Source organism: Rhinoderma darwinii, chromosome 6 (genome assembly GCF_050947455.1).
Source record: "Rhinoderma darwinii isolate aRhiDar2 chromosome 6, aRhiDar2.hap1, whole genome shotgun sequence".
Lineage (NCBI taxonomy): Eukaryota > Metazoa > Chordata > Amphibia > Anura > Rhinodermatidae > Rhinoderma > Rhinoderma darwinii.
In genome coordinates, this window is record NC_134692.1 from 142142848 (window position 1) to 142170495 (window position 27648).

At 40.7% G+C, this 27648-nt stretch overlaps 2 protein-coding genes across 2 annotated transcripts in view; one reads left to right on the forward strand and one right to left on the reverse strand.

The window, feature by feature from the left end:
• LOC142656537 (nmrA-like family domain-containing protein 1) overlaps positions 1-27648 on the reverse strand; it is a 396968-nt gene that overhangs the window by 176116 nt on the left and 193204 nt on the right. The window lies entirely within an intron of this gene.
• LOC142655983 (cytoplasmic phosphatidylinositol transfer protein 1-like) overlaps positions 5145-27648 on the forward strand; it is a 46756-nt gene continuing 24252 nt past the window's right edge. Inside the window, exons 1-2 of the mRNA XM_075830764.1 lie at positions 5145-5617; positions 13225-13310. Of these exons, the coding sequence (XP_075686879.1) occupies positions 13263-13310 (48 nt within the window). The 5' untranslated portion in view covers positions 5145-5617; positions 13225-13262. The remainder of the gene's footprint in view (positions 5618-13224; positions 13311-27648) is intronic.

A 27648-nucleotide genomic window follows, 5' to 3' on the forward strand; every position in this document is an offset into this window, starting at 1 on the left:
TACCATATAGTACATACAGTGTCCAGATCATACTGCCATATAGAGCACACCGTGTCCACATCATACTGCCATATAGTACATACTGTCCAGATCATACTGCCACATAGTGCACACAGTGTGCAGATTATACTGCCATATATTACATACACTGTCCAGATCATACTGCCATATAGTGCATATAGTGTCCACATCATACTGCCATATAGTACATACTGTCCAGATCATACTGCCACATAGTGCACACAGTGTCCAGATTATACTGTCATATATTACATACACTGTCCAGATCATACTGCCATACATTACATACAGTGTCCATATCATACTGCCATATAGTGTCCATATCATACTGCCATATATTACATACAGTGTCCATATCATACTGCCATATAGTACATATAGTGTCCGTATCATACTGCCATATATTACATATAGTGTCCAGATCATACTGTCATATATTACATACACTGTCCAGATCATACTGCCATATAGTGCACACAGTGTCCAGATCATACTGCCATACATTACATACAGTGTCCATATCATACTGCCATATAGTGTCCATATCATACTGCCATATATTACATACAGTGTCCATATCATACTGCCATATAGTGCATATAGTGTCCAGATCATACTGCCATATATTACATACTGTCCAGATCATACTGCCACATAGTGCACACAGTGTCCAGATTATACTGTCATATATTACATACACTGTCCAGATCATACTGCCATATAGTGCACACCGTGTCCAGATCATACTGCCATATAGTGCACACAGTGTCCATATCATACTGCCATACATTACATACAGTGTCCATATCATACTGCCATATAGTGTCCATATCGTACTGCCATATATTACATACAGTGTCCATATCATACTGCCATATAGTACATAGTGTCCGTATCATACTGCCATATATTACATATAGTGTCCAGATCATACTGCCATATATTACATACAGTGTCCAGATCATACCACCATATATTACATACAGTGCACAGATCATACTGCCATATACTACATTTAGGGTCCAGATCATGCTGCCATATAGTACATACAGTGTCCAGATTATACTGCCATATATTACATACACAGTCCAGATCATACTGACATATACTACATATAGTGTCCAGATCATACTGCCATATACTACATATAGTGTCCATATCATACTGCCATATAGTGCACGTAGTGTCCATATCATACTACCATATATTACATACAGTGTCCAGATCATAATGCCATATAGTGCACACAGTGTCCATATCATACTGCCATATATTACATACAGTGTCCATATCATACTGCCATATATTACATACAGTGTCCAGATCATACCACCATATATTACATACAGTGTACAGATCATACTGCCATATACTACATTTAGGGTCCAGATCATGCTGCCATATAGTACATACAGTGTCCAGATCATACTGCCATATAGTACATACAGCGTCCAGATTATACTGCCATATATTACATAGAGTGTCCAGATCATACTGCCATATAGTGCATACAGTGTCCAGATCATACTGCCATATAGTGCATATAGTGTCCAGATCATACTGCCATATAGTGCACACAGTGTCCAGATTATACTGCCATATATTACATACACTGTCCAGATCATACTGCCATATAGTGCATATAGTGTCCAGATCATACTGCCATATAGTACATACAGTGTCCAGATCATACTGCCATATAGTGCACACAGTGTCCACATCATACTGCCATATATTACATACACTCTCCAGATCATAGTGCCATATAGTGCATATAGTGTCCAGATCATACTGCCATATATTACATACACTCTCCAGATCATACTGCCATATATTACATACAGTGTCCATATCATACTGCCATACATTACATACAGTGTCCATATCATACTGCCATACAGTACATATAGTGTCCATATCATACTGCCATACATTACATACAGTGTCCATATCATACTGCCATATATTACATATAGTGTCCAGATCATGCGGCCATATATTACATACAGTGTCCATATCATACTGCCATATATTCCATATAGTGTCCAGATCATACTGCCATATAGTGCACAGTGTTCAGATCATACTGCCACATACTACATATAGTGTCCAGATCATACTGCCACATAATACATACAGTGTCCAGATCATACTGCCATATATTACATCTAGTGTCCATATCATACTGCCATATAGTGTCCATATCATACTGCTTTATAGTGTCCATATCATACTGCCATATATTACATACAGTGTCCAGATCATACTGCCATATATTACATAGTGTCCAGATCATACTGCCATATATTACATAGTGTCCAGATCTTACTGCCATATAGTGCACACAGTGTCCAGATCATACTGACATATATTACATACACTGTCCAGATCACACTGCGATATATTATACACAGTGTCCATATCATACTGCCATATAGTGCACACCGTGTCCGGATCATACTGCCATATATTACATATAGTGTCCAGATCATACTGCCATATATTACATACAGTGTCCATATCATACTGCCATACATTACATAGTGTCCATATCATACTGCCATATAGTACATATAGTGTCCATATCATACTGCCATATATTACATACAGTGTCCAGATCATACTGCCATATATTACATAGTGTCCAGATCATACTGCCATATATTACATACAGTGTCCAGATCATACTGCCATATATTACATACAGTGTCCAGATCATACTGCCATATAGTACATACAGTGTCCAGATCATACTGCCATATAGTACATACAGTGTCCAGATCATACAGCCATATATTACATAGTGTCCAGATCATACAGCCATATATTACATACAGTGTCCAGATCATACTGCCATATAGTACATACAGTGTCCAGATCATACTGCCATATATTACATACAGTGTCCAGATCACACTGCGATATATTATACACAGTGTCCATATCATACTGCCATATATTACATACAGTGTACAGATCATACTGCCATATATTACATACAGTGTCCAGATCATACTGCCATATATTACATACAGTGTCCAGATCATACTGCCATATATTACATACAGTGTCCAGATCATACTGCCATATATTACATACAGTGTCCAGATCATACTGCCATATACTACATACAGTGTCCAGATCATACCGCCATATATTACATACAGTGTCCAGATCATACTGTCATATATTACATACAGTGTCCAGATCATACTGCCATATATTACATCGTGTCCAGATCATACTGCCATATATTACATATAGTGTCCAGATCATACTGCCATATATTACATACAGTGTCCAGATCATACTGCCATATAGTACATACAGTGTCCAGATCATACTGCCATATAGTACATACAGTGTCCAGATCATACTGCCATATATTACATACAGTGTCCAGATCATACTGCCATATATTACATAGTGTCCAGATCATACCGCCATATAGTGCATACAGTGTCCAGATCATACTGCCATATATTACATACAGTGTCCAGATCATACTGCCATATATTACATCGTGTCCAGATCATACTGCCATATATTACATACAGTGTCCAAATCATACTGCCATATATTACATACAGTGTCCAGATCATACTGCCATATATTACATCGTGTCCAGATCATACTGCCATATATTACATACAGTGTCCAGATCATACTGCCATATATTACATACAGTGTCCAGATCATACTGCCATATATTACATCGTGTCCAGATCATACTGCCATATATTACATACAGTGTCCAGATCATACTGCCATATAGTACATACAGTGTCCAGATCATACTGCCATATAGTACATACAGTGTCCAGATCATACTGCCATATATTACATACAGTGTCCAGATCATACTGCCATATATTACATAGTGTCCAGATCATACCGCCATATAGTGCATACAGTGTCCAGATCATACTGCCATATATTACATAGTGTCCATATCATACTGCCATATAGTACATATAGTGTCCAGAGCATACTGCCATATATTACACAGTGTCCAGATCATACTGCCATATATTACATAGTGTCCATATCATACTGCCATATAGTACATACAGTGTCCAGATCATACTGCCATATATTACATAGTGTCCAGATCATACTGCCATATATTACATAGTGTCCATATCATACTGCCATATAGTACATACAGTGTCCAGATCATACTGCCATATATTACATACAGTGTCCATATCATACTGCCATATAGTACATACAGTGTCCAGATCATACTGCCATATAGTACATATAGTGTCCAGATCATACTGCCATATATTACATACAGTGTCCAGATCATACTGCCATATATTACATACAGTGTCCAGATCATACTGCCATATATTACATACAGTGTCCAGATCATACAGCCATATATTACATAGAGTGTACAGATCATACTGCCATATATTACATACAATGTACACATAATAACACTGCTATACATGACACCAGCTCTAGAGCTATGACGGAAGTGGAGACTCTCGTGGGGTCAGGACGGTGAAGTTCTTGGGGGAAGTAAATTTTTTTAATTGAAAATTCTTTATTAACAATCAGCAGTCATGCGATGTTCCGGGCCGCGGCGCGCATGATGAAGCCATTGCCCCCTGTGCCCGTGCTCCCAGCTGGCTCGGGTGGTTAGCGCTGCCCCCTGTGCCTGTTCTACCAGCTGGCTCGGGTGGTTAGTGCTGCCCCCTGTGCCCGTGCTACCAGCTGGCTCGGGTGGTTAGTGCTGCCCCCTGTGCCCGTGCTCCCAGCTGGCTCGGGTGGTTAATGCTGCCCCCTGTGCCCGTGCTACCAGCTGGCTCGGGTGGTTAGTGCTGCCCCCTGTGCCCGTGCTACCAGCTGGCTCGGGTGGTTAGTGCTGCCCCTTGTGCCCGTGCTCCCAGCTGGCTCGGGTGGTTAATGCTGCCCCCTGTGCCCGTGCTCCCAGCTGGCTCGGGTGGTTAGTGCTGCCCCCCTGTGCCCGTGCTCCCAGCTGGCTCGGGTGGTTAGTGCTGCCCTCTGTGCCCGTGCTCCCAGCTGGCTCGGGTGGTTAGTGCTGCCCCCTGTGCCCGTGCTCCCAGCTGGCTCGGGTGGTTAGTGCTGCCCCCTGTGCCCGTGCTCCCAGCTGGCTCGGGTGGTTAGTGCTGCCCCCTGTGCCCGTGCTACCAGCTGGCTCGGGTGGTTAGTGCTGCCCCCTGTGCCCGTGCTCCCAGCTGGCTCGGGTGGTTAGTGCTGCCCCCTGTGCCCGTGCTCCCAGCTGGCTCGGGTGGTTAGTGCTGCCCCCTGGCACACGGAGAGTTAAAGCTCGCTGCCTTCATTACCGCACTCCGAGAAAGCGTGAGAAAATTGTAATGAGCACGAAGCAGCTCGCCACACCCCGGCACACGCTGAGCAGCGAGCGGGAGAGGAAGAAGTAAGACGGCATCACAGCCACCCAGAGCCCGGGAGGAGCGAGACACCCCAAATCACAAGCCGCACCATCACCTCCTCCTCCCACAATCCGCGGAGGGGCGGGCGGCTGGAGATAACCGTGGCAACGCAAGAAAGACGGGGAGAAAAGTCGCACATGTGAGGAGAGGACGGAGCAGCAGCCGCACAGGTAAGCGAGCCGCGCGACTATCCGCAGCATTCCCGGATTACTCCCCGGTGATACCCCAGCGGATCCAGAAGAAGAAACAGAAGACCCTTGCAGAAATCCGGCCAAAGGGAGCGCAGCCTGCCCCGATCCCCCCCGCAAACTTTATCGGTAAGCGTCACTTTAAGCTGAACATTCCCATAGGTATCCATATTGTAGGGGGCCCCCTACAGTCCCAGTGACCGCATTGCTCAGTCCCCGATTCGATGCCTCCCTCTTACTTTCTGCACTTCTATCCGGTAGCGATCGTTCGTTTTGTTCATCCTGATTCAGGAATGCAATTCTAGAACGGCAGTGAGGACTGACACATACAAAGGCAGTGCAGTAGGAGAGAAGTAGCCGGGTGGACGGGGGTGTAAGTCATGTGTATGGTCATGATGAATTATTTACCATTCTGGGTCTGGAAAAGCTGGGTGATAACTTGCGTGAAAATGGTCGGGGGTTAGGGGTTGTTGGCCAGTTCTGTCGCTCGGGACGAATGTATAGATTCTAGACATAAGAGGAAGACGCAGGGATTTCTGGGTCATGATAGTTGCGATATTGGACGAACACGTAGAAATATCATCGGAGGGTCCGATAAATGTTCTGGTTGATTTCCATTGGTCGGAGACGATTCTATTATCACCATAGACGTGCAGATTATCGTTACCGGCGTCCTAGCCAAATACCGTAAGTACAAAGACAGAGGGGAATTGTAACAGAATAGTCGCAGGACGTTGGAGAGCAAGCTCTTGGGACCGCTGTGAACAAACATAATGTAAAGAAGGTGGAGGAAGGAAGAGACATCAGAGAATCTCATAGACCATAGTGGAAAGTGAGTGATGGCGCTGATGATTGTCGCTGTCATGTGATCATCCCGGTAACCACACAGATTACAGCAACCGGAGACGTCAACCCGCCGGCCATACGAGGTATAAATACGAACCAGATGGAAGATACCGGGAGGAGGGGGCATCAATCTACAGCGTCACTTATATCATAGATCATCCCAAAATGCTGCACACATAGAAAGATTTCTAATATAACAACTTACCACAAGTACAAGGGGGCAGCATTATAGTAGTTATATTCTTGTATATAGGGGGCAGTATTATAGTAGTTAGATTCTTGTATATAGGGGCAGTATTATAGTAGTTATATTCTTGTATATAGGGAGCAGTAATATAGTAGTTATATTCTTGTATATAGGGAGCAGTATTATAGTAGTTATATTCTTGTATATAGGGGGCAGTATTATAGTAGTTATATTCTTGTATATAGGAGCAGTATTATAGTCGTTATATTCTTGTATATAGGAGCAGTATTATAGTAGTTATATTCTTGTATATAGGGGGCAGTAATATAGTAGTTATATTATTGTATATAGGGGCAGTATTATAGTAGTTATATTCTTGTATATAGGGGCAGTATTATAGTAGTTATATTCTTGTATATAGGAGGCAGTATTATAGTAGTTATATTCTTGTATATAGGAGCAGTATTATAGTACTTATATTCTTGTATATAGGGGGCAGTATTATAGCAGTTATATTCTTGTATATAGGAGCAGTATTATAGTAGTTATATTCTTGTATATAGGGGCAGTATTATAGTAGTTATATTCTTGTATATAGGAGGCAGTAATATAGTAGTTATATTCTTGTATATAGGGAGCAGTATTATAGTAGTTATATTCTTGTATATAGGGGGCAGTATTATAGTAGTTATATTCTTGTATATAGGAGCAGTATTATAGTAGTTATATTCTTGTATATAGGGGCAGTATTATAGTAGTTATATTCTTGTATATAGGGGCAGTATTATAGTAGTTATATTCTTGTATATAGGGAGCAGTATTATAGTAGTTATATTCTTGTATATAGGGGGCAGTATTATAGTAGTTATATTCTTGTATATAGGGGGCAGTATTATAGTAGTTATATTCTTGTATATAGGGGCAGTATTATAGTAGTTATATTCTTGTATATAGGGGCAGTATTATAGTAGTTATATTCTTGTATATAGGAGGCAGTATTATAGTAGTTATATTCTTGTATATAGGGGGCAGTATTATAGTAGTTATATTCTTGTATATAGGGGCAGTATTATAGTAGTTATATTCTTGTATACAGGGGCAGTATTATAGTAGTTATATTCTTGTATATAGGGGGCAGTATTATAGTAGTTATATTCTTGTATATAGGGGCAGTATTATAGTAGTTATATTCTTGTATATAGGGGGCAGTATTATAGTAGTTATATTCTTGTATATAGGGGCAGTATTATAGTAGTTATATTCTTGTATATAGGGGCAGTATTATAGTAGTTATATTCTTGTATATAGGAGCAGTATTATAGTAGTTATATTCTTGTATATAGGAGCAGTATTATAGTAGTTATATTCTTGTATATAGAGGCAGTATTATAGTAGTTATATTCTTGTATATAGGAGCAGTATTATAGTAGTTATATTCTTGTATATAGGAGGCAGTATTATAGTAGTTATATTCTTGTATATAGGGAGCAGTATTATAGTAGTTATATTCTTGTATATAGGAGCAGTATTATAGTAGTTATATTCTTGTATATAGGGGCAGTATTATAGTAGTTATATTCTTGTATATAGGAGGCAGTATTATAGTAGTTATATTCTTGTATATAGGGAGCAGTATTATAGTAGTTATATTCTTGTATATAGGAGCAGTATTATAGTAGTTATATTCTTGTATATAGGGGCAGTATTATAGTAGTTATATTCTTGTATATAGGGGCAGTATTATAGTAGTTATATTCTTGTATATAGGAGCGGTATTATAGTAGTTATATTCTTGTATATAGGGGCGGTATTATAGTAGTTATATTCTTGTATATAGGGGCGGTATTATAGTAGTTATATTCTTGTATATAGGGGCGGTATTATAGTAGTTATATTCTTGTATATAGGAGCGGTATTATAGTAGTTATATTCCTGTATATAGGAGCGGTATTATAGTAGTTATATTCTTGTATATAGGGGCGGTATTATAGTAGTTATATTCTTGTATATAGGGGCGGTATTATAGTAGTTATATTCTTGTATATAGGAGCAGTATTATAGTAGTTATATTCTTGTATATAGGGGCAGTATTATAGTAGTTATATTCTTGTATATAGGGGCAGTATTATAGTAGTTATATTCTTGTATATAGGAGCAGTATTATAGTAGTTATATTCTTGTATATAGGGGCAGTATTATAGTAGTTATATTCTTGTATATAGGAGCAGTATTATAGTAGTTATATTCTTGTATATAGAGGGCAGTATTATAGTAGTTATATTCTTGTATATAGGGGGCAGTACTATAGTAGTTATATTCTTGTATATAGGGAGCAGTATTATAGTAGTTATATTCTTGTATATAGGGGCAGTATTATAGTAGTTATATTCTTGTATATAGGAGGCAGTATTATAGTAGTTATATTCTTGTATATAGGGGCAGTATTATAGTAGTTATATTCTTGTATATAGGAGGCAGTATTATAGTAGTTATATTCTTGTATATAGGGGCAGTATTATAGTAGTTCTATTCTTGTATATAGGGGCAGTATTATAGTTGTTATATTCTTGTATATAGGGGCAGTATTATAGTTGTTATATTCTTGTATATAGGGGCAGTATTATAGTAGTTATATTCTTGTATATAGGGGGCAGTATTATAGTAGTTATATTCTTGTATATAGGGGCAGTATTATAGTAGTTATATTCTTGTATATAGGGGGCAGTATTATAGTAGTTATATTCTTGTATATAGGAGGCAGTATTATAGTAGTTATATTCTTGTATATAGGGGCAGTATTATAGTAGTTATATTCTTGTATATAGGGGCAGTATTATAGTAGTTATATTCTTGTATATAGGAGGCAGTATTATAGTAGTTCTATTCTTGTATATAGGGAGCAGTATTATAGTAGTTATATTCTTGTATATAGGAGCAGTATTATAGTAGTTATATTCTTGTATATAGGAGCAGTATTATAGTAGTTATATTCTTGTATATAGGGGGCAATATTATAGTAGTTATATTCTTGTATATAGGGGCAGTATTATAGTAGTTATATTCTTGTATATAGGAGGCAGTATTATAGTGGTTATATTCTTGTATATAGGGAGCAGTATTATAGTAGTTATATTTTTGTATATAGGGAGCAGTATTATAGTAGTTATATTTTTGTATACAGGGGGCAGTATTATAGTAGTTATATTCTTGTACATAGGGGCAGTATTATAGTAGTTATATTCTTGTATATAGGGGGCAGTATTATAGTAGTTATATTCTTGTATATAGGGGGCAGTATTATAGTAGTTATATTTTTGTATATAGGGGCAGTATTATAGTAGTTATATTTTTGTATATAGGGGCAGTATTATAGTAGATATATTCTTGTATATAGGGGGCAGTATTATAGTAGTTATATTCTTGTATATAGGAGGCAGTATTATAGTAGTTATATTCTTGTATATAGGGGGCAGTATTATAGTAGTTATATTTTTGTATATAGGGGCAGTATTATAGTAGTTATATTTTTGTATATAGGGGCAGTATTATAGTAGATATATTCTTGTATATAGGGGGCAGTATTATAGTAGCTATATTCTTGTATATAGGAGCAGTATTATAGTAGTTATATTCTTGTATATAGGGGGCAGTATTATAGTAGTTATATTTTTGTATATAGGGGCAGTATTATAGTAGTTATATTTTTGTATATAGGGGCAGTATTATAGTAGTTATATTTTTGTATATAGGGGGCAGTATTATAGTAGTTATATTTTTGTATATAGGGGCAGTATTATAGTAGTTACATTCTTGTATATAGGGGGCAGTATTATAGTAGTTATATTCTTGTATATAGGGGCAGTATTATAGTAGTTATATTCTTGTATATAGGGGCAGTATTATAGTAGTTATATTTTTGTATATAGGGGCAGTATTATAGTAGATATATTCTTGTATATAGGGGGCAGTATTATAGTAGTTATATTCTTGTATATAGGAGCAGTATTATAGTAGTTATATTCTTGTATATAGGGGGCAGTATTATAGTAGTTATATTTTTGTATATAGGGGCAGTATTATAGTAGTTATATTTTTGTATATAGGGGCAGTATTATAGTAGTTATATTTTTGTATATAGGGGCAGTATTATAGTAGTTATATTCTTGTATATAGGGGGCAGTATTATAGTAGCTATATTCTTGTATATAGGGGGCAGTATTATAGTAGTTATATTCTTGTATATAGGAGCAGTATTATAGTAGTTATATTCTTGTATATAGGGGGCAGTATTATAGTAGTTATATTTTTGTATATAGGGGCAGTATTATAGTAGTTATATTTTTGTATATAGGGGTATTATAGTTTATTACGTTCCTATGGTTCTCTGGGAGGTGACTTATATGTTATTATATAATATACATTGTATCCCGCTGTTTATTATCCGCTTCTACATTAATAGTTCACCTTCGTCCTCGTTCCCGATTCATCAGGATTTTATATGGGGACATTTAGTCGCTAAGACTTTACACCTATTACCTTCCTGCTCTATTAGAAGCCCAAGTGAATTCTTTCAGCATCTTCTCCAATGTAGGTCAGGATCTTTGGAATATTTTGCAGTTTTTAATATTCACTGCGATCAAGTTATAAAAAAAATAATTTATTGGCATCATCTCATATTGTGCCTGAGCTACTAAATTACCCTCTACATGTAATGAGCTTCTAAATTAAACACTAACATTCCTTTAATCCAATTTTAATATAAGGATCTGATTGGTGCCGGATTATCAGTCATTGTGGATTATCAAAGTAAATTAAGGTAGAAAATCTTCAGTAAGACAAATACATATAAAATGCTAATATGAAATCAATTTTCAAAGTGCCAGATTATAGAAATTGTTATATATTATACTTTACTGTTATGTGGCCGCTGTATGGCTGTATTATGTGGCCACTGTATGGCTGTGTTATGTGGCCGCTGTATGGCTGTATTATGTGGCCGCTGTATGGCTGTATTATGTGGCCGCTGTATGGCTGTATGGCTGTATTATGTGGCCGCTGTATGGCTGTATTATGTGGCCACTGTATGGCTGTATTATGTGGCCTCTGTATGGCAGTATTATGTGGCCGCTGTATGGCTGTATTATGTGGCCGCTGTATGGCTGTATTATGTGGCCGCTGTATGGCTGTATTATGTGGCCTCTGTATGGCTGTATTATGTGGGCACTGTATGGCAGTATTATGTGGCCACTGTATGGCTGTATTATGTGGCCTCTGTATGGCTGTATTATGTGGCCACTGTATGGCTGTATTATGTGGCCACTGTATGGCTGTGTTATGTGGCCACTGTATGGCTGTATTATGTGGCCGCTGTATGGCTGTATTATGTGGCCGCTGTATGGCTGTAGTATGTGGGCGCTGTATGGCTGCAGTAAGTGGGCACTGCGGCTGTATTATGCGGTCACTGAATGGCTGTGTTATGTGATTACTGTATTATGTGGGCACTAAATGGCTATATTTAGTGGTCACTGTATGGCTGTATTATGTATTAAAGAAATTGTTATATATTATAATATGTTACTGTCATGTGGGCACTGTGTGGCTGTATTATGTAGGCACTGTATGGCTGTATTATGTGGGCACTGTGTGGCTGTATTATGTAGGCACTGTATGGCTGTATTATGTGGGCACTGTGTGGCTGTATTATGTGGGCACATTATGTTATTTGATGTTGTAGGGTGTTTTGTTTTTTGGCTACTTATGTGCTCATTGTATGGCACTATTATATAGGTACTGTATATATGGCTGTATTATGAGGGCACTTATATCTGCCCAGTGTCTTTTACGAGCAGCTGTCTGAAAGGTTTGTTTCATTCGAAGATAGTAGCATGCGCCATGTTTTTGGCCCATGACAGATCTTCAGGTGTAGATAAATAAGGATCTACTTTTAGCTGCGTTGCTTGCTTAGGTCATAATGATGATGAAACCTTCCATGGAGGGTTGAGATTTGGGCCGTCCAGATTATAATCTAGCACACAGTATCACGATCACGGTCTTCCTAGAATGAGTCAACCCATGAGTCATCCACTGCCGGGACCTCATTGATTCCTTTATCTGATCCGTTACATGGAAGGAGCAGAGATCGTGGACAATAGTCAATCATGAGAGGCTTAGATACGCCAGTTCAGCAGACTATATCACACATGATAGGATTAGATACACGGTTCAGTATCACACATGATAGGATTAGATACACGGTTCAGTATCACACATGATAGGATTAGATACACGGTTCAGTATCACACATGATAGGATTAGATACACCGGGTCAGCAGTCTGTATCACACATGATAGGATTAGATACACAGCTCAGCAGACAGTATCACACATGATAGGATTAGATACACCGGTTCAGCAGACAGTATCACACATGAGAGGCTTAGATACACCGGATCAGCAGACCGTATCACACGAGACACTCTTGGATACAGCGACCTGCTGCAGTTCGTGTAGCTGTATATGAGCGACACGTCGTGATTCTTGTCCTTGTCTCCCATAGATTTGTCTCCGGAGGTGACTTGAGGCGGTGAGGTCAGGATGCTGGTGAAGGAGTACCGGATCTGCATGCCTCTGACCACCGATGAGGTGAGCTCCAGTTTTATAAGGAATTTCTTGGTAAGAGTGATGAAGTGGCCGGGTGTCTGGGATAAGAACTTCTCAGGTTTCTCTGGGTCTTTTATTGTCTCCTAATCTCCTCATTTTTCTTGGCTCCTCCAGTTATTACTTCTCTCCTTGAAATTTGTAGATCTCCCATTCACTGTAACGGAGTGTGACTGTACTGTCTAGGGATCAGTGGGGATTCCCACATGTGGACTTCCATATAATACTGCCATACCCAGTACCTAAATAATACTGCCATACAGTGCACAAATAATACTGCCATACAGTGCACAAATAATACTGCCATACAGTGCACAAATAATACTGCCATACACAGTACCTGATTAATACTGCCATACACAGTACCTGAATAATACTGCCATACACAGTACCTGATTAATACTGCCATACACAGTACCTGAATAATACTGCCATACACAGTACCTGATTAATACTGCCATACACAGTACCTGATTAATACTGCCATACACAGTACCTGATTAATACTGCCATACACAGTACCTGAATAATACTGCCATACACAGTACCTGAATAATACTGCCATACACAGTACCTGATTAATACTGCCATACACAGTACCTGATTAATACTGCCATACACAGTACCTGATTAATACTGCCATACACAGTACCTGATTAATACTGCCATACACAGTACCTGAATAATACTGCCATACACAGTACCTGATTAATACTGCCATACACAGTACCTGATTAATACTGCCATACACAGTACCTGATTAATACTGCCATACACAGTACCTGATTAATACTGCCATACACAGTACCTGATTAATACTGCCATACACAGTACCTGAATAATACTGCCATACACAGTACCTGATTAATACTGCCATACACAGTACCTGAATAATACTGCCATACACAGTACCTGAATAATACTGCCATACACAGTACCTGAATAATACTGCCATACACAGTACCTGAATAATACTGCCATACACAGTACCTGATTAATACTGCCATACACAGTACCTGAATAATACTGCCATACACAGTACCTGAATAATACTGCCATACACAGTACCTGAATAATACTGCCATACACAGTACCTGAATAATACTGCTATACAATACAAAAACAATACTGCCATACAGTACACAAACAATATTGCCATACACCGTACCTGAATACTGCCATACACAGTGCACAAATAATACTGCCATACACAGTGCACAAATAATACTGCCATACAGTGCACAAATAATACTGCCATACACAGTACCTGAATAATACTGCTATACAATACACAAACAATACTGCCATACACCGTACCTAAATAATACTGCCATACACAGTACCTGAATAATACTGCTATACAATACAAAAACAATACTGCCATACAGTACACAAACAATACTGCCATACACAGTACCTGAATACTGCCATATAGTACACAAATAATACTGCCATATGGTACCCAAATACTGCCATACAGTATTGCCATAAAGTATATAAATAATACTGCCATACAGTACATAAAGGATAATGCCGTACAGTACCCTAATTATACTGCCAAACAATGCCAAATTATACTTCCACACCGTGTCACACAATGCAGCCATTCAGTACACAAATAATACTGCCATATAGTACCAAAATAATAATTCCATACAGTACCCAAATACAAAGTGCCATACAATGAATTCATTAAGTACCCTAAGAAAACCGCCATATCGTGCCCTACGTAGGTTGAAAAAAGACACCTCTCCATCAAGTCCAACCTTTCCCAGATTAATGATACGTCATTCATTGCTGGTTTACAGTCCAGTATCTGCCATTACTACATCTTAGGGTAGGGCGTTCCATAGTCTGTGTACGTTTTAGAGGGTCTGGGGACGTGCCGTAGGTTGGGGTGCATCCTATACAAATGGGCAGGGCATAAGGTAAAAAACAATGCGCACATTTTGTTAAGCGCGCCTCTTTATACTCTACTGCTCGGACGAATGGTCACAACCCATATGACAGCTATATCGGCGGCCATATTGACTGTCACCCAGCTTTTCCAGAAACCGATATAAATGACAATTTGATGGGGGGTCTGGGACCCTCTGTTTACATACCCCGCCATATCCAGCCGCTCACACTACACCTCCTCATGTGCGGCCTGGCGCGGAGTACACTCTGATTTCTCCTCACACCTCGAGTATGACTTGATCCGTCTCGTCACGCTTACATCCCGGCTTCTCATTACAGCCGGTGTGATATATTTATAGACAGACGCTGGAGCTGTATTGCGAGGAGACGACACACGTGCGGTCTCCGGCGCTCTGAAAGCGGAACAATTAGTCCCCAAATCTAAGGGAGCTTTATATAGAAATGTCAGCAAAAAAAGCAAGATGGCGGCCAGAACTAACGCAGAACATATAGAAAACGTTACTCTATCCCTAGACAGACTTTGGGACATCCATGGTCGGTCTGTTCCTAGGAAAGCTTGATGACAACCGTGGGCACCCAGCTTTCCTAGATCACTGAAAGGCCAATCCACTAAATCCCCCGCTCCCTTCCCAATGCATAACTAGGCAATCAGCACTCTGGGAAAGCTGTGTGACCACCCTGGAAAGCTAGAATAGTGTCCGTATTAGTGGTCACCCAGCTTTCCGAGAAGCAGATAACCCTAAGATACCAGATATCACCTAAAATAAAATTTGACGGAGGAAGACGACGACTCCGAGACTTATATTTATACATTTTCGTTCCCATGTTAAACCGTCGGGAGAGTTCTGCTCCAGCAGGGATGGAGTTAAACAGTTTTTTTGTTTTTTACATGGGGTGGCACGACTTGAGGTATGACGCTAAGATTGGTGACAACATGACAGTTCCCGTGTGTTACCGTAGTAACGCTGACAGTCCTGCATTGTCTAAGTGGGAATTACCATGAGTAGGTGAATTATTCCGGGCTGTAAACGTGTAGAACGGCGGCGTCGTGCGTAGAAGGCGGGGGAGGAGCAGGGTTGGGGGGACCTATTGACTTACAAAAAAGGACACTTAAAAATAATGTCATTATAATATGACGCTCCGAGTCCTTCGACTCCACGTTATTGCATTTGAGCTGATGAGCGGCGAAGGTTCTGCAAATGTTGACATTCTCAAAATTTCAGGCGGTTGAATCTTTCCGAAAAGGTCATGCCGGAGCGGAGCTCGAAATTCAGGATAACTTTATCGGCATCTACAGCTCGCCCTGCAAAAAAACGTATATCAATTTGGTATTGGCGGAATCCTATTGACCCACGGCCTAAAGTTAACATGTCGTTATTACCGCACGGGGAACCCCGTAAAGACTAAACTCAAAAAAACAATGGAGGTATCGCGGCTTTTTTTTTTTTTTTCCACCCCACAAATAATTTTTTCCTGTTCCCCCAGTACATTATGCGGTACTATAACATTAAAAACGACAACTTGTCCTGCAAAAAAACAGGCCCTCGTACGGCTGTGTCGACGTAAAAATTGAAAAGTTCTGGGAAGAAAAAACATTAAATAAATGAGAAAACAAAAAATGGCTGTGGCAGGAAGGGGTTAAACTAGAGTCGTCACCAGGCAGGTCTCCATCAATATGGTCACATTGTAGATTATAAATAAAGTTTATTGAAGACAACAGTGGATGGGGAAGTGTTGCCCATAGCAACCAGACTGCTGCAATCCCCATCATGTTCTAGATTTCATTTTCAGGCTGGTTGCTATGGGCAACAAGCACACAGTAGAGCAATCTTTGATGTAACCAATCAGATTCCGTAGTCCTTTTTTCCAGTTGAGAAAATGAAAGCTGAATTCCAATTGGTTGATAAGAGCTTGGCCGCCATACTTGTTTTATTCCCTAGCCATTTAGGAAAATGTTTCGTGTTTAGCGCGAGACAATACAGCGACATTACCGTGCACTGGTGTCATGTGATTCGAAACGCCAAGTACCATTTACTGCTATTGGAGTGCGATTATCATGTTAATTTGGTCGCATTGGGGTATGTGCACACGCAGTGTTTTCCGCCATTTTTCGGCCCGCAAACATCCTGAAAAACGGCTGACAAATCGGAAGCAAAACGCCTCCAAACATCTGGCCATTGATTTCAATGGGAAATACGGCGTTCTGTTCCAACGGAGCGTTTTTTACGCGTCCGTTTTTCTAAACGGATGCGCAAAAAAACGGCCGCGAAAAAGTGCATGTTTATTCTTGAGTCGTTATCAGAGCCGTTTTTCATAGACTTTATAGGAAAAACCGCTCCAAAAACGGCCGTAAAAAACACAGCGAAAAACGCGACTTTGTTTAAAAAACTTCTAAAAAACAGGAGCCGTTTTTTCCTTGCAAACAGCTCCGTATTTTCAGACGTTTATTATTTTGTGTAAAAAGTTCTGCAACTTTCTAATCTACTTTGTGTATCAATTCGTCATCGCTTTCAAGACCTTGTCTTGCTGTCAGGGAATAAGAACACCATTGTTCACCCCCAGAGGCTAAAAACCCGTCTTGATAATTTCCAACTTCTGAGATACATTGTAACGTGTCCTGCAGCTGTGCCACTTGAATATTATCAAAACGGTGAAAGTAGTGATTGAATGTTTCCATTCACTGACAGCAAGGAGAGAGCTTAAGACTAAACCTTTTTTTGTCTAGTGAGGAAAAAAAAAATGAGTGCAGGATTCATGGAACAGAGAACACGAGAAAGTAACATAATGTAATGGTGGACGGCGTTTTCGGAAAGCTCGCTGCATTGTGTCGCCGCTCTGTTTTATCTTCTCGCCCGTCGCAGGTGTCACAGAGTTTCCATCCAAGTCTTATCATTTCCCAGTAAATCAGTGTTCCCCTCGCAGAGCTCAGTAAACATTTACCCAGAGCGGCCGCCTCCAGCTGGGATTCATCACGGACTCGACCCGCTTATTATTTTCCCATCATTCACTTCTTCACTAATCATCCGGGCGTAGAAAAGCCCGAAACTGCACAAGCCGGGGCCACGGAGCCCACAAAATAAAAATCCCCGGTAAATATTCTGCTAACAGGATTTTTATTTATATCTGTTTCTGGGAAAGCTGGGTGACGGCTATCACAGGTGTTATCACACGGCTTTACGAGAACCCTGAATGGTAAATCTGCCTAGTTATGCAGGGCTATCTCCTCTGATGCCAACTAGAACGAATTGTCTTTGAGGTCCAGGAAAGCTGGGTGACTACCCGCATGGGAGCTGAAATAGTGTCCGTTGAGGTTGTCACCCAGCTCCCTGCTTCATCTGTTGCTAGGCAACGGTCGGAACCTATCGAAGTTCCTAATGTTAGAGGTGTTTTCCAGGACTGTAATATTGATGGCCCACCCTTAGGATAGGCCAATGATATCTGATCAGTGGTGGGCCGACTCCCGGCAACCCCGCCAATCAGCAGAATGAAAAGGCCGCCTTCCTTTCATTGTTTACTCAGGCACAGCGCCGTACATTTGGTTGTGGCTTTGCCTGGTACTGCAGCTAATAGTCCCATTCAGCAGTGCCAGGAGTCAGACCCCCACTGATCAGATATTGATAGCCTATCCGAAGACTAAACCTATATTACAGTCCTGGAAAAATCCTTTAAGCGCCATGGAGTTGCCCTTTATGAAACAGAAATCATGAAATATCATTTTGAGTTGTTTTTTTTCCGAAATAATATTTCACCCTCCTGCCGCCAGTAAATATTTTGGGAAATAAGGTCTATAAATAATCCGGCTTGCCTGGAGACGCTCGGCACGACGTGATGATGTGTCAGATTATCTATATACATCACGTCAGCGAGGAGCTGACAGTCTGGGGAGATGAACGTGCCGAATTTGGCTGCAAGGAGGGGATCGATTTTTAACCTTTTCATTGTAGGGCCCTTTAAATGACAGCTTAGGCAGCCTGCAGCCGGCCAGCTCTAGGGGAAGCACAAATCCCAGCATGGATTACCAGCCATAACAGCTTAAGAGTCTAAAACTACAACTCCCAGCATCCCCTGTCCACATATATGAATTTTGTTGAGAAAATCTCGATAAGATATGTTTGTCTGCCACCCAGTCTCAAATGACTGATAACAGAGAACAGTAGTAGGAACTGGAGGGAAGATGGGCCTCAGGTTTAGTGTCCCTTTAAGACTTTGATAACATGGCAGCTTTCGTCACATGACTCACCACAATGGCTGCCGCAGGGCAACAACTCCCGATATTGCGGCACGTCCTACAGACAGGTCGCCCCCGGTCCAGGAGGCAGCAGATGGCCATTCATGGTGTAAATTAGTCACTTCTTAAGTTCTATCTTGTCACCATTGTAATAATTAATTAACGTTCTCAGGCTAATTGAGATTTCGAAGGCGCATATTGTTTGCAGCGGACGCCCAAAAGCCGCAGCATATTGACTGCCATCTGGCATCGCTGTCGCCTCAGCAGTTTTCCTATTAAGCCTCATTATTCCTCCAACCCCCGATGAATTGTCCCCGTTTGGGCCGCAACGTTTATTCTGTAGACCTGTGAGCCAAGGCTCCGTCCTCAGCAGCCATCACGAGGCCTCCACTATCCCTCTCTGCCAGGCAGCCATCACGAGGCCTCCACTATCCCTCTCTGCCAGGCAGCCATCACGAGGCCTCCACTATCCCTCTCTGCCAGGCAGCCATCACGAGGCCTCCACTATCCCTCTCTGCCAGGCAGCCATCACGAGGCCTCCACTATCCCTCTCTGCCAGGCAGCCATCACGAGGCCTCCACTATCCCTCTCTGCCAGGCAGCCATCACGAGGCCTCCACTATCCCTCTCTGCCAGGAAGCCATCACGAGGCCTCCACTATCCCTCTCTGCCAGGCAGCCAACTGTCTCCTAGTAATAGATCTCACTGGTCTATAAAAATACATTCTATCTGTCCACCAATAATGGGCGCAGGATTTTATAAATAGTGGAATCATACACATATATACATACGCAAATATCCACACACACACCTACTCATAGATAGATAGATATTAGATAGAGAGATATGAGAGAGATATGAGAGAGATATGAGAGAGATATGAGAGAGATATGAGAGAGATATGAGAGAGATATGAGAGAGATATGAGAGAGATATGAGAGAGATATGAGAGAGATATGAGAGAGATATGAGAGAGATATGAGAGAGATATGAGAGAGATAGATAGATATGAGATAGATATGAGAGAGATATGAGAGAGATATGAGATAGATATGAGATAGATAGATATGAGATAGATAGATATGAGATAGATAGATATGAGATAGATAGATATGAGATAGATAGATATGAGATAGATAGATATGAGATAGATAGATATGAGATAGATAGATATGAGATAGATAGATATGAGATAGATAGATATGAGATAGATAGATATGAGATAGATAGATAGATAGATAGATAGATAGATATGAGAGACATAGATATGAGATAGATAGATAGATGTGAGATAGATGTGAGATAGATATGAGAGAGATAGATATGAGATAGATAGATGTGAGATATATATATATATATATATATATACATCCACACACACCTACTCATATATATATATACATCCACACACACCTACTCATATATATATATACATCCACACACACCTACTCATATATATACATCCACACACACCTACTCATATATATATATACATCCACACACACCTACTCATATATATATATACATCCACACACACCTACTCATATATATATATATACATCCACACACACCTACTCATATATATACATCCACACACACCTACTCATATATATATACATCCACACACACCTACATATATATATATATATATATATATATATATACACATCCACACCTACTCATATATATATATATATATATACATCCACACACACCTACTCATATATATACATACATCCACACACACCTACGCATACATACATAATCTACATACCTACATATATACATCCACACACCTACTCATACATATACATCCACACTACATCCATACACACCTACTCATACATATATACATAAATATATACATGCACACACCCCTACTCATACATAATATACATGCACACACCCCTACTCATACATAATATACATGCACACACCCCTACTCATACATAATATACATGCACACACCCCTACTCATACATAATATACATGCACACACCCCTACTCATACATAATATACATGCACACACCCCTACTCATACATAATATACATACACATACACCTACTCATACATACATACACATACACCTACTCATACATACACATACGCAAACAGCCACACACACCTACTCATACATACTATACATCCACACACACCTAACCATACATCCACACACCTACACATACATCCACACACACCTAACCATACATCCACACACCTACACATACATATATACATCCACACACCTACACATACATCCACACACACCTAACCATACATACATCCACACACCTACACATACATCCACACACCTACACATACATATATACATCCACACACCTACACATACATCCATCCACACACCTACACATGCATACATATATACATCCACACACCTACACACATACATCCACACACCTACACACATACATCCACACACCTACACACATACATCCACACACCTACACATACATATATACATCCACACACCTACACATACATCCACACACACCTAACCATACATACATCCACACACCTGCACATACATCCACACACCTACACATACATACATACATCCACACACCTACACATACATCCACACACCTACACATACATACATATATACATTCACACACCTATATACACCCACACACCTATATACACCCACACACCTATATACATCCACACACCTACAGATAGATACATACATGCATACATACATACCCACACACCTACTCATACATCCATCATACATATATACATCCCCACACACCTACTCAAATATATATATATATATACACTCTCATACATACATACACCCCTCTGTCTTGCGGGATCACACACAGCAGGGGTAAACCTGTCTTCTGGTACCTGCTCTGGAATAACGGCCATTTAATTATTGATACTTCACTTTTTTTCCCTCATAAAATTGTGTCCTTGTGACGGGCACGCTACACAGGTCACGCCTGCCGAGCCTTATTTACACACCTAAAACACGCTCCTGCAAATTCTCACAAAAGTAGTCCATGTGTGCCAGGACCGGACATTGCACAGTGTGCGCCAATTGGCTAAAATGATGCCCACTGGTGCCAGTTTATGCAATGCAACAAATCTGCCTGTACATGCAGTGATACATACATATGCCCACGTCACTGCATAAGCGGGCAGGTTTGCCATTCAGGCATCTGGAAAAGCTGGGTTGCAACCCCTGTGCAATCTGTTATGACGGCCATATTGGTGATCACCCAGCTTTCCCGAACCAGAACGAAGTAAAAAAAAGGCTGAATTTTTAACAACTTAGCAGAAGGGCACGACGCAAGGACTGGTGTTTACTGGGGATGGTCGGCGTCCCTGAGTAATTACACTATTACCGGCAGATAATGAGGCTTTTCATGGTCGTTCTGTTTCTCAGACAAGGCCACTATTAGCCAATGTCAGCAGGATGTGGGTAATGTGCCAGCGTCCGCGCCCGTCCATGCCCACCGCGGATCTGGACAAATTAATGTTTAAGTAGGAGCAGATGTTGGAATGAGTTGGAAGACGGACAAAATCTGAGAGAAGATTCTGGAATGTGTCAGCGAGAAGAACGCGGGAGACAGACCGGACCAGAACACATTCTGAAGAAATGGAACGTTTATGACGTTACCACGGCAACCGAGACGTTCTCCGCAGAGTGCCCAATCTAGGCTGCGTTACAATCTGTTATCGAGTCGTAATCTCCATGTTGTCGATGATTACAGCCTTTACTACAGTCATACAAAACACCACGGCCAAAGTACAGGGGTCTCTGAGGCAGTATCGCTAGAGGCTTAGATACACTGACTTCGCAGACGGTATCACACATGAGAGGCTTAGATACACCTGCCCATTAGACTGTATCATACATGGTAGGTTTAGATACACCAGCTCAGCAGACTGTATCATACATGGTAGCCTTAGATACACCAGCTCAGCAGACAATATCACACATGAGAAGCTTAGATACACCCATTCATTAGACTGTATCATACATGATAGCTTAGATACACTGGCTCAGCAGACAGTATCACTCATAATAGAATTAGATACACAGCTCAGCAGACAGTGTTACACATGATAGGATTAGATACAACGACTCGGCAAACAGTATTGCACATGATAGGATTAGATACACAGCTCAGCAGACAGTACCACACATGATAGACCTAGATACACCGGCTCAGCAACACAGTATCATACATGATAGGATTAGATACACCGGCTCAGCAGACCGTATCACACATGATAGGATTAGATACACAGCTCAGCATACAGTATCATACATGACATGCTTAGATACACCGGCTCAGCAGCACAGTATCACACCGGATAGGATTAGATACATAGCTCAGCAGACAGTATCATACATGACATGCTTAGATACACCAGCTTAGTAGCGCACTGTGATTCAGTAACATTGGGTGGAGGACTCCATCTTCGTGAGGCTTTTATTGGCCTTATCTTTACAGCCACATAAAAAAGGAAGAGGCCTCCATGCCGACTTCCTGTCTCTGATGTTGCCGTGGAAACGCTCAGCGTCATGGAATCTTTCTCGTTGGTCTTGGGTTGTAACCGTTTACCCCTCATCCCCCGAGTCCGCCATCACAGACAGAGGCGTCTCTACTTTAATAATGGGACTGTATGAGACTGTGTCACACATGATGGGCTTAGATACACAACTCAACAGACAGAATCACACATGATAGGATTAGATACACAACTCAACAGACAGAATCACACATGATAGGATTAGATACAGCAGCTCAGCAGACAGTATCACACATGATAGGATTAGATACACGGCTCAGCAGACAGTATCACACAGAATAGGATTAGATACACAACTCAACAGACAGAATCACACATGATAGGATTAGATACAGCAGCTCAGCAGACAGTATCATACATGATAGGATTAGATACACGGCTCAGCAGACAGTATCACACAGGATAGGATTAGATACACAACTCAACATACAGAATCACACATGATAGGATTAGATACAGCAGCTCAGCAGACAGTATCACACATGATAGGATTAGATACACAACTCAACAGACAGTATCACACATGATAGGATGAGATACACAGCTCAGCAGACCGTATCACACAGGATAGGATTAGATACACAACTCAACAGACAGTATCACACATGCTAGGATTAAATACACAACTCAACAGACAGAATCACACATGATAGGATTAGATACACAGCTCAGCAGACTGTGTCACACATGATAGGATTAGATACACAACAGACAGTATCACACATGCCAGGATTGGATACATCAGCTCAGCAGACAGTATCACACATGATAAGATTAGATACAGCAGCTCAGCAGACAGTATCACACATGATAAGATTAGATACAGCAGCTCAGCGGACTGTGTCACACATGATAGGATTAGATACACAACTCAACAGACAGTATCACACATGATCGGATTAGATACAGCAGTCAGTATCACACAGGATAGGATTAGATACACAACTCAACAGACAGTATCACACATGATAGGATTAGATACAGCAGCTCAGCAGACAGTATCACACAGGATAGGATTAGATACACAGCTCAGCAGACAGTATCACACAGGATAGGATTAGATACACAGCTCAACAGACAGAATCACACATGATAGGATTAGATACAGCAGCTCAGCAGACTGTGTCACACATGATAGGATTAGATACACAACAGACAGTATCACACATGATAAGATTAGATACAGCAGCTCAGCAGACAGTATCACACATGATAAGATTAGATACAGCAGCTCAGCAGACTGTGTCACACATGATAGGATTAGATACACAACTCAACAGACAGTATCACACATGATAGGATTAGATACAGCAGCTCAGCAGACTGTGTCACACATGATAGGATTAGATACACAACACAACAGACAGTATCACACATGATCGGATTAGATACAGCAGTCAGTATCACACAGGATAGGATTAGATACACAACTCAACAGACAGTATCACACATGATAGGATTAGATACAGCAGCTCAGCAGACTGTCACACGATAGGATTAGATACACAACTCAACAGACAGAATCACACATGATAGGATTAGATACGGCAGCTCAGCAGACTGTCACACATGATAGGATTAGATACACAACAGACAGTATCACACATGCCAGGATTGGATACATCAGCTCAGCAGACAGTATCACACATGATAGGATTAGATACACAGCTCAGCAGACAGTATCACACATGATAGGATTAGATACACATCTCAGCATACAGTATCACACATGATAGGATTAGATACACAGCTCAGCAGACAGTATCACACATGCTAGGATTAGATACAGCAGCTCAGCAGACTGTGTCACACATGATAGGATTAGATACACAACTCAACAGACAGTATCACACATGATCGGATTAGATACAGCAGTCAGTATCACACAGGATAGGATTAGATACACAACTCAACAGACAGTATCACACATGATAGGATTAGATACAGCAGCTCAGCAGACTGTCACACATGATAGGATTAGATACACAACTCAACAGACAGAATCACACATGATAGGATTAGATACGGCAGCTCAGCAGACTGTGTCACACATGATAGGATTAGATGCACAACAGACAGTATCACACATGCCAGGATTGGATACATCAGCTCAGCAGACAGTATCACACATGATAGGATTAGATACACAGCTCAGCAGACAGTATCACACATGATAGGATTAGATACACAGCTCAGCAGACAGTATCACACATGCTAGGATTAGATACAGCAGCACAGCAGACTGTCACTCATGATAGGATTAGATACACAACAGACAGTATCACACATGCCAGGATTGGATACATCAGCTCAGTAGACTGTATCACACATGATAGGCTTAGATACAGCAGCTCAGCAGACAGTATCACACATGATAGGATTAGATACAGCAGCTCAGCAGACAGTATCACACATGATAGGATTAGATTCAGCAGACAGTATCACACACGATAGTCTGATTCTCTTCAATACTCCATGATTTCCATGATCACTTGAGAACTAGGTCGATTTTCCATTTAACAGACCAGGAAATTTGACTGACAACTGTAGGAGCAGCAATGGTGGCCATATTGGTTGTCACTCAGAAATGGAAATATCTTAGGGTATTCATTGAATTCATTGGGAGGAGGAATCTTCCTGCTGACGGCAGGAATAATTCCGCAGCGGATTTTGCGGTGGGACCCGCCACGTAAAATCCGCCGTGTGAACAGGGCCTAAGACTTATCTAATAAAAGGGGACTGATATTTACCGGGGACTCTTTGACCTCTGACTTTATCGTTCCGGCCCCTTTTCGTCCTTGTCTTGCCTCTGATCTGACGCACTGGATCACCGCAGAATCGTCACCACATCTTGAGTCGCACTCCAACATCGTTAAATTCATAATTATCTCACCTTTATTTTCTGCAATTTCAATAGTTGACGGGAAGATGTGCAAGTTAATAAGTGGGAAATATGAGAACGCGCTGAGAGGCGTCATTACTAATATATCCCTTCTTAATATATGGTCCCGGAACGGAAATTGCAGCTCTCCACGTTCGATGACCGTCGTAGTCAACAAAAGAATAACCGCATCTTTGTAATATATCATTTTCTCATTATTTTCTGTTTATTCTTCTTTTTTAGTGTAGTAAAAAAAGATTTCTGTCTGGAAACCATCAACAGGCTTCTGTTAATGGATCCTGTTTATCTGAAAAGTCATTGAAGCAAGCAGCCTTGGAGAAATTTTAGAGTGAGGATAACTTAGTAGAGGCCCCTAAATGATTTACCCCTTGGACCATTTAGGGTATGTTCACACGAGGGCGTCCGTTACGGCTGAAATTACGGGGATGTTTCAGCCTGAAAACATCCCCGTAATTTCAGCCGTACCGGCATGTGCAGGCGCTTGAACGCCGCGTCAATTACGGCCGTAATTAGCGCTGCTATTCATTGGAGTCAATGAATAACGGCTCCAATTACGGCCAAAGAAGTGACAGGTCACTTCTTCTACGCGGGCGTCTATTTACGCGCCGTCATTTGACAGCGGCGCGTAAATATACGCCTCGTGTGAACAGACAAACGTCTGCCCATTGCTTTCAATGGGCAGATGTTTGTCAGCGCTATTGAGGCG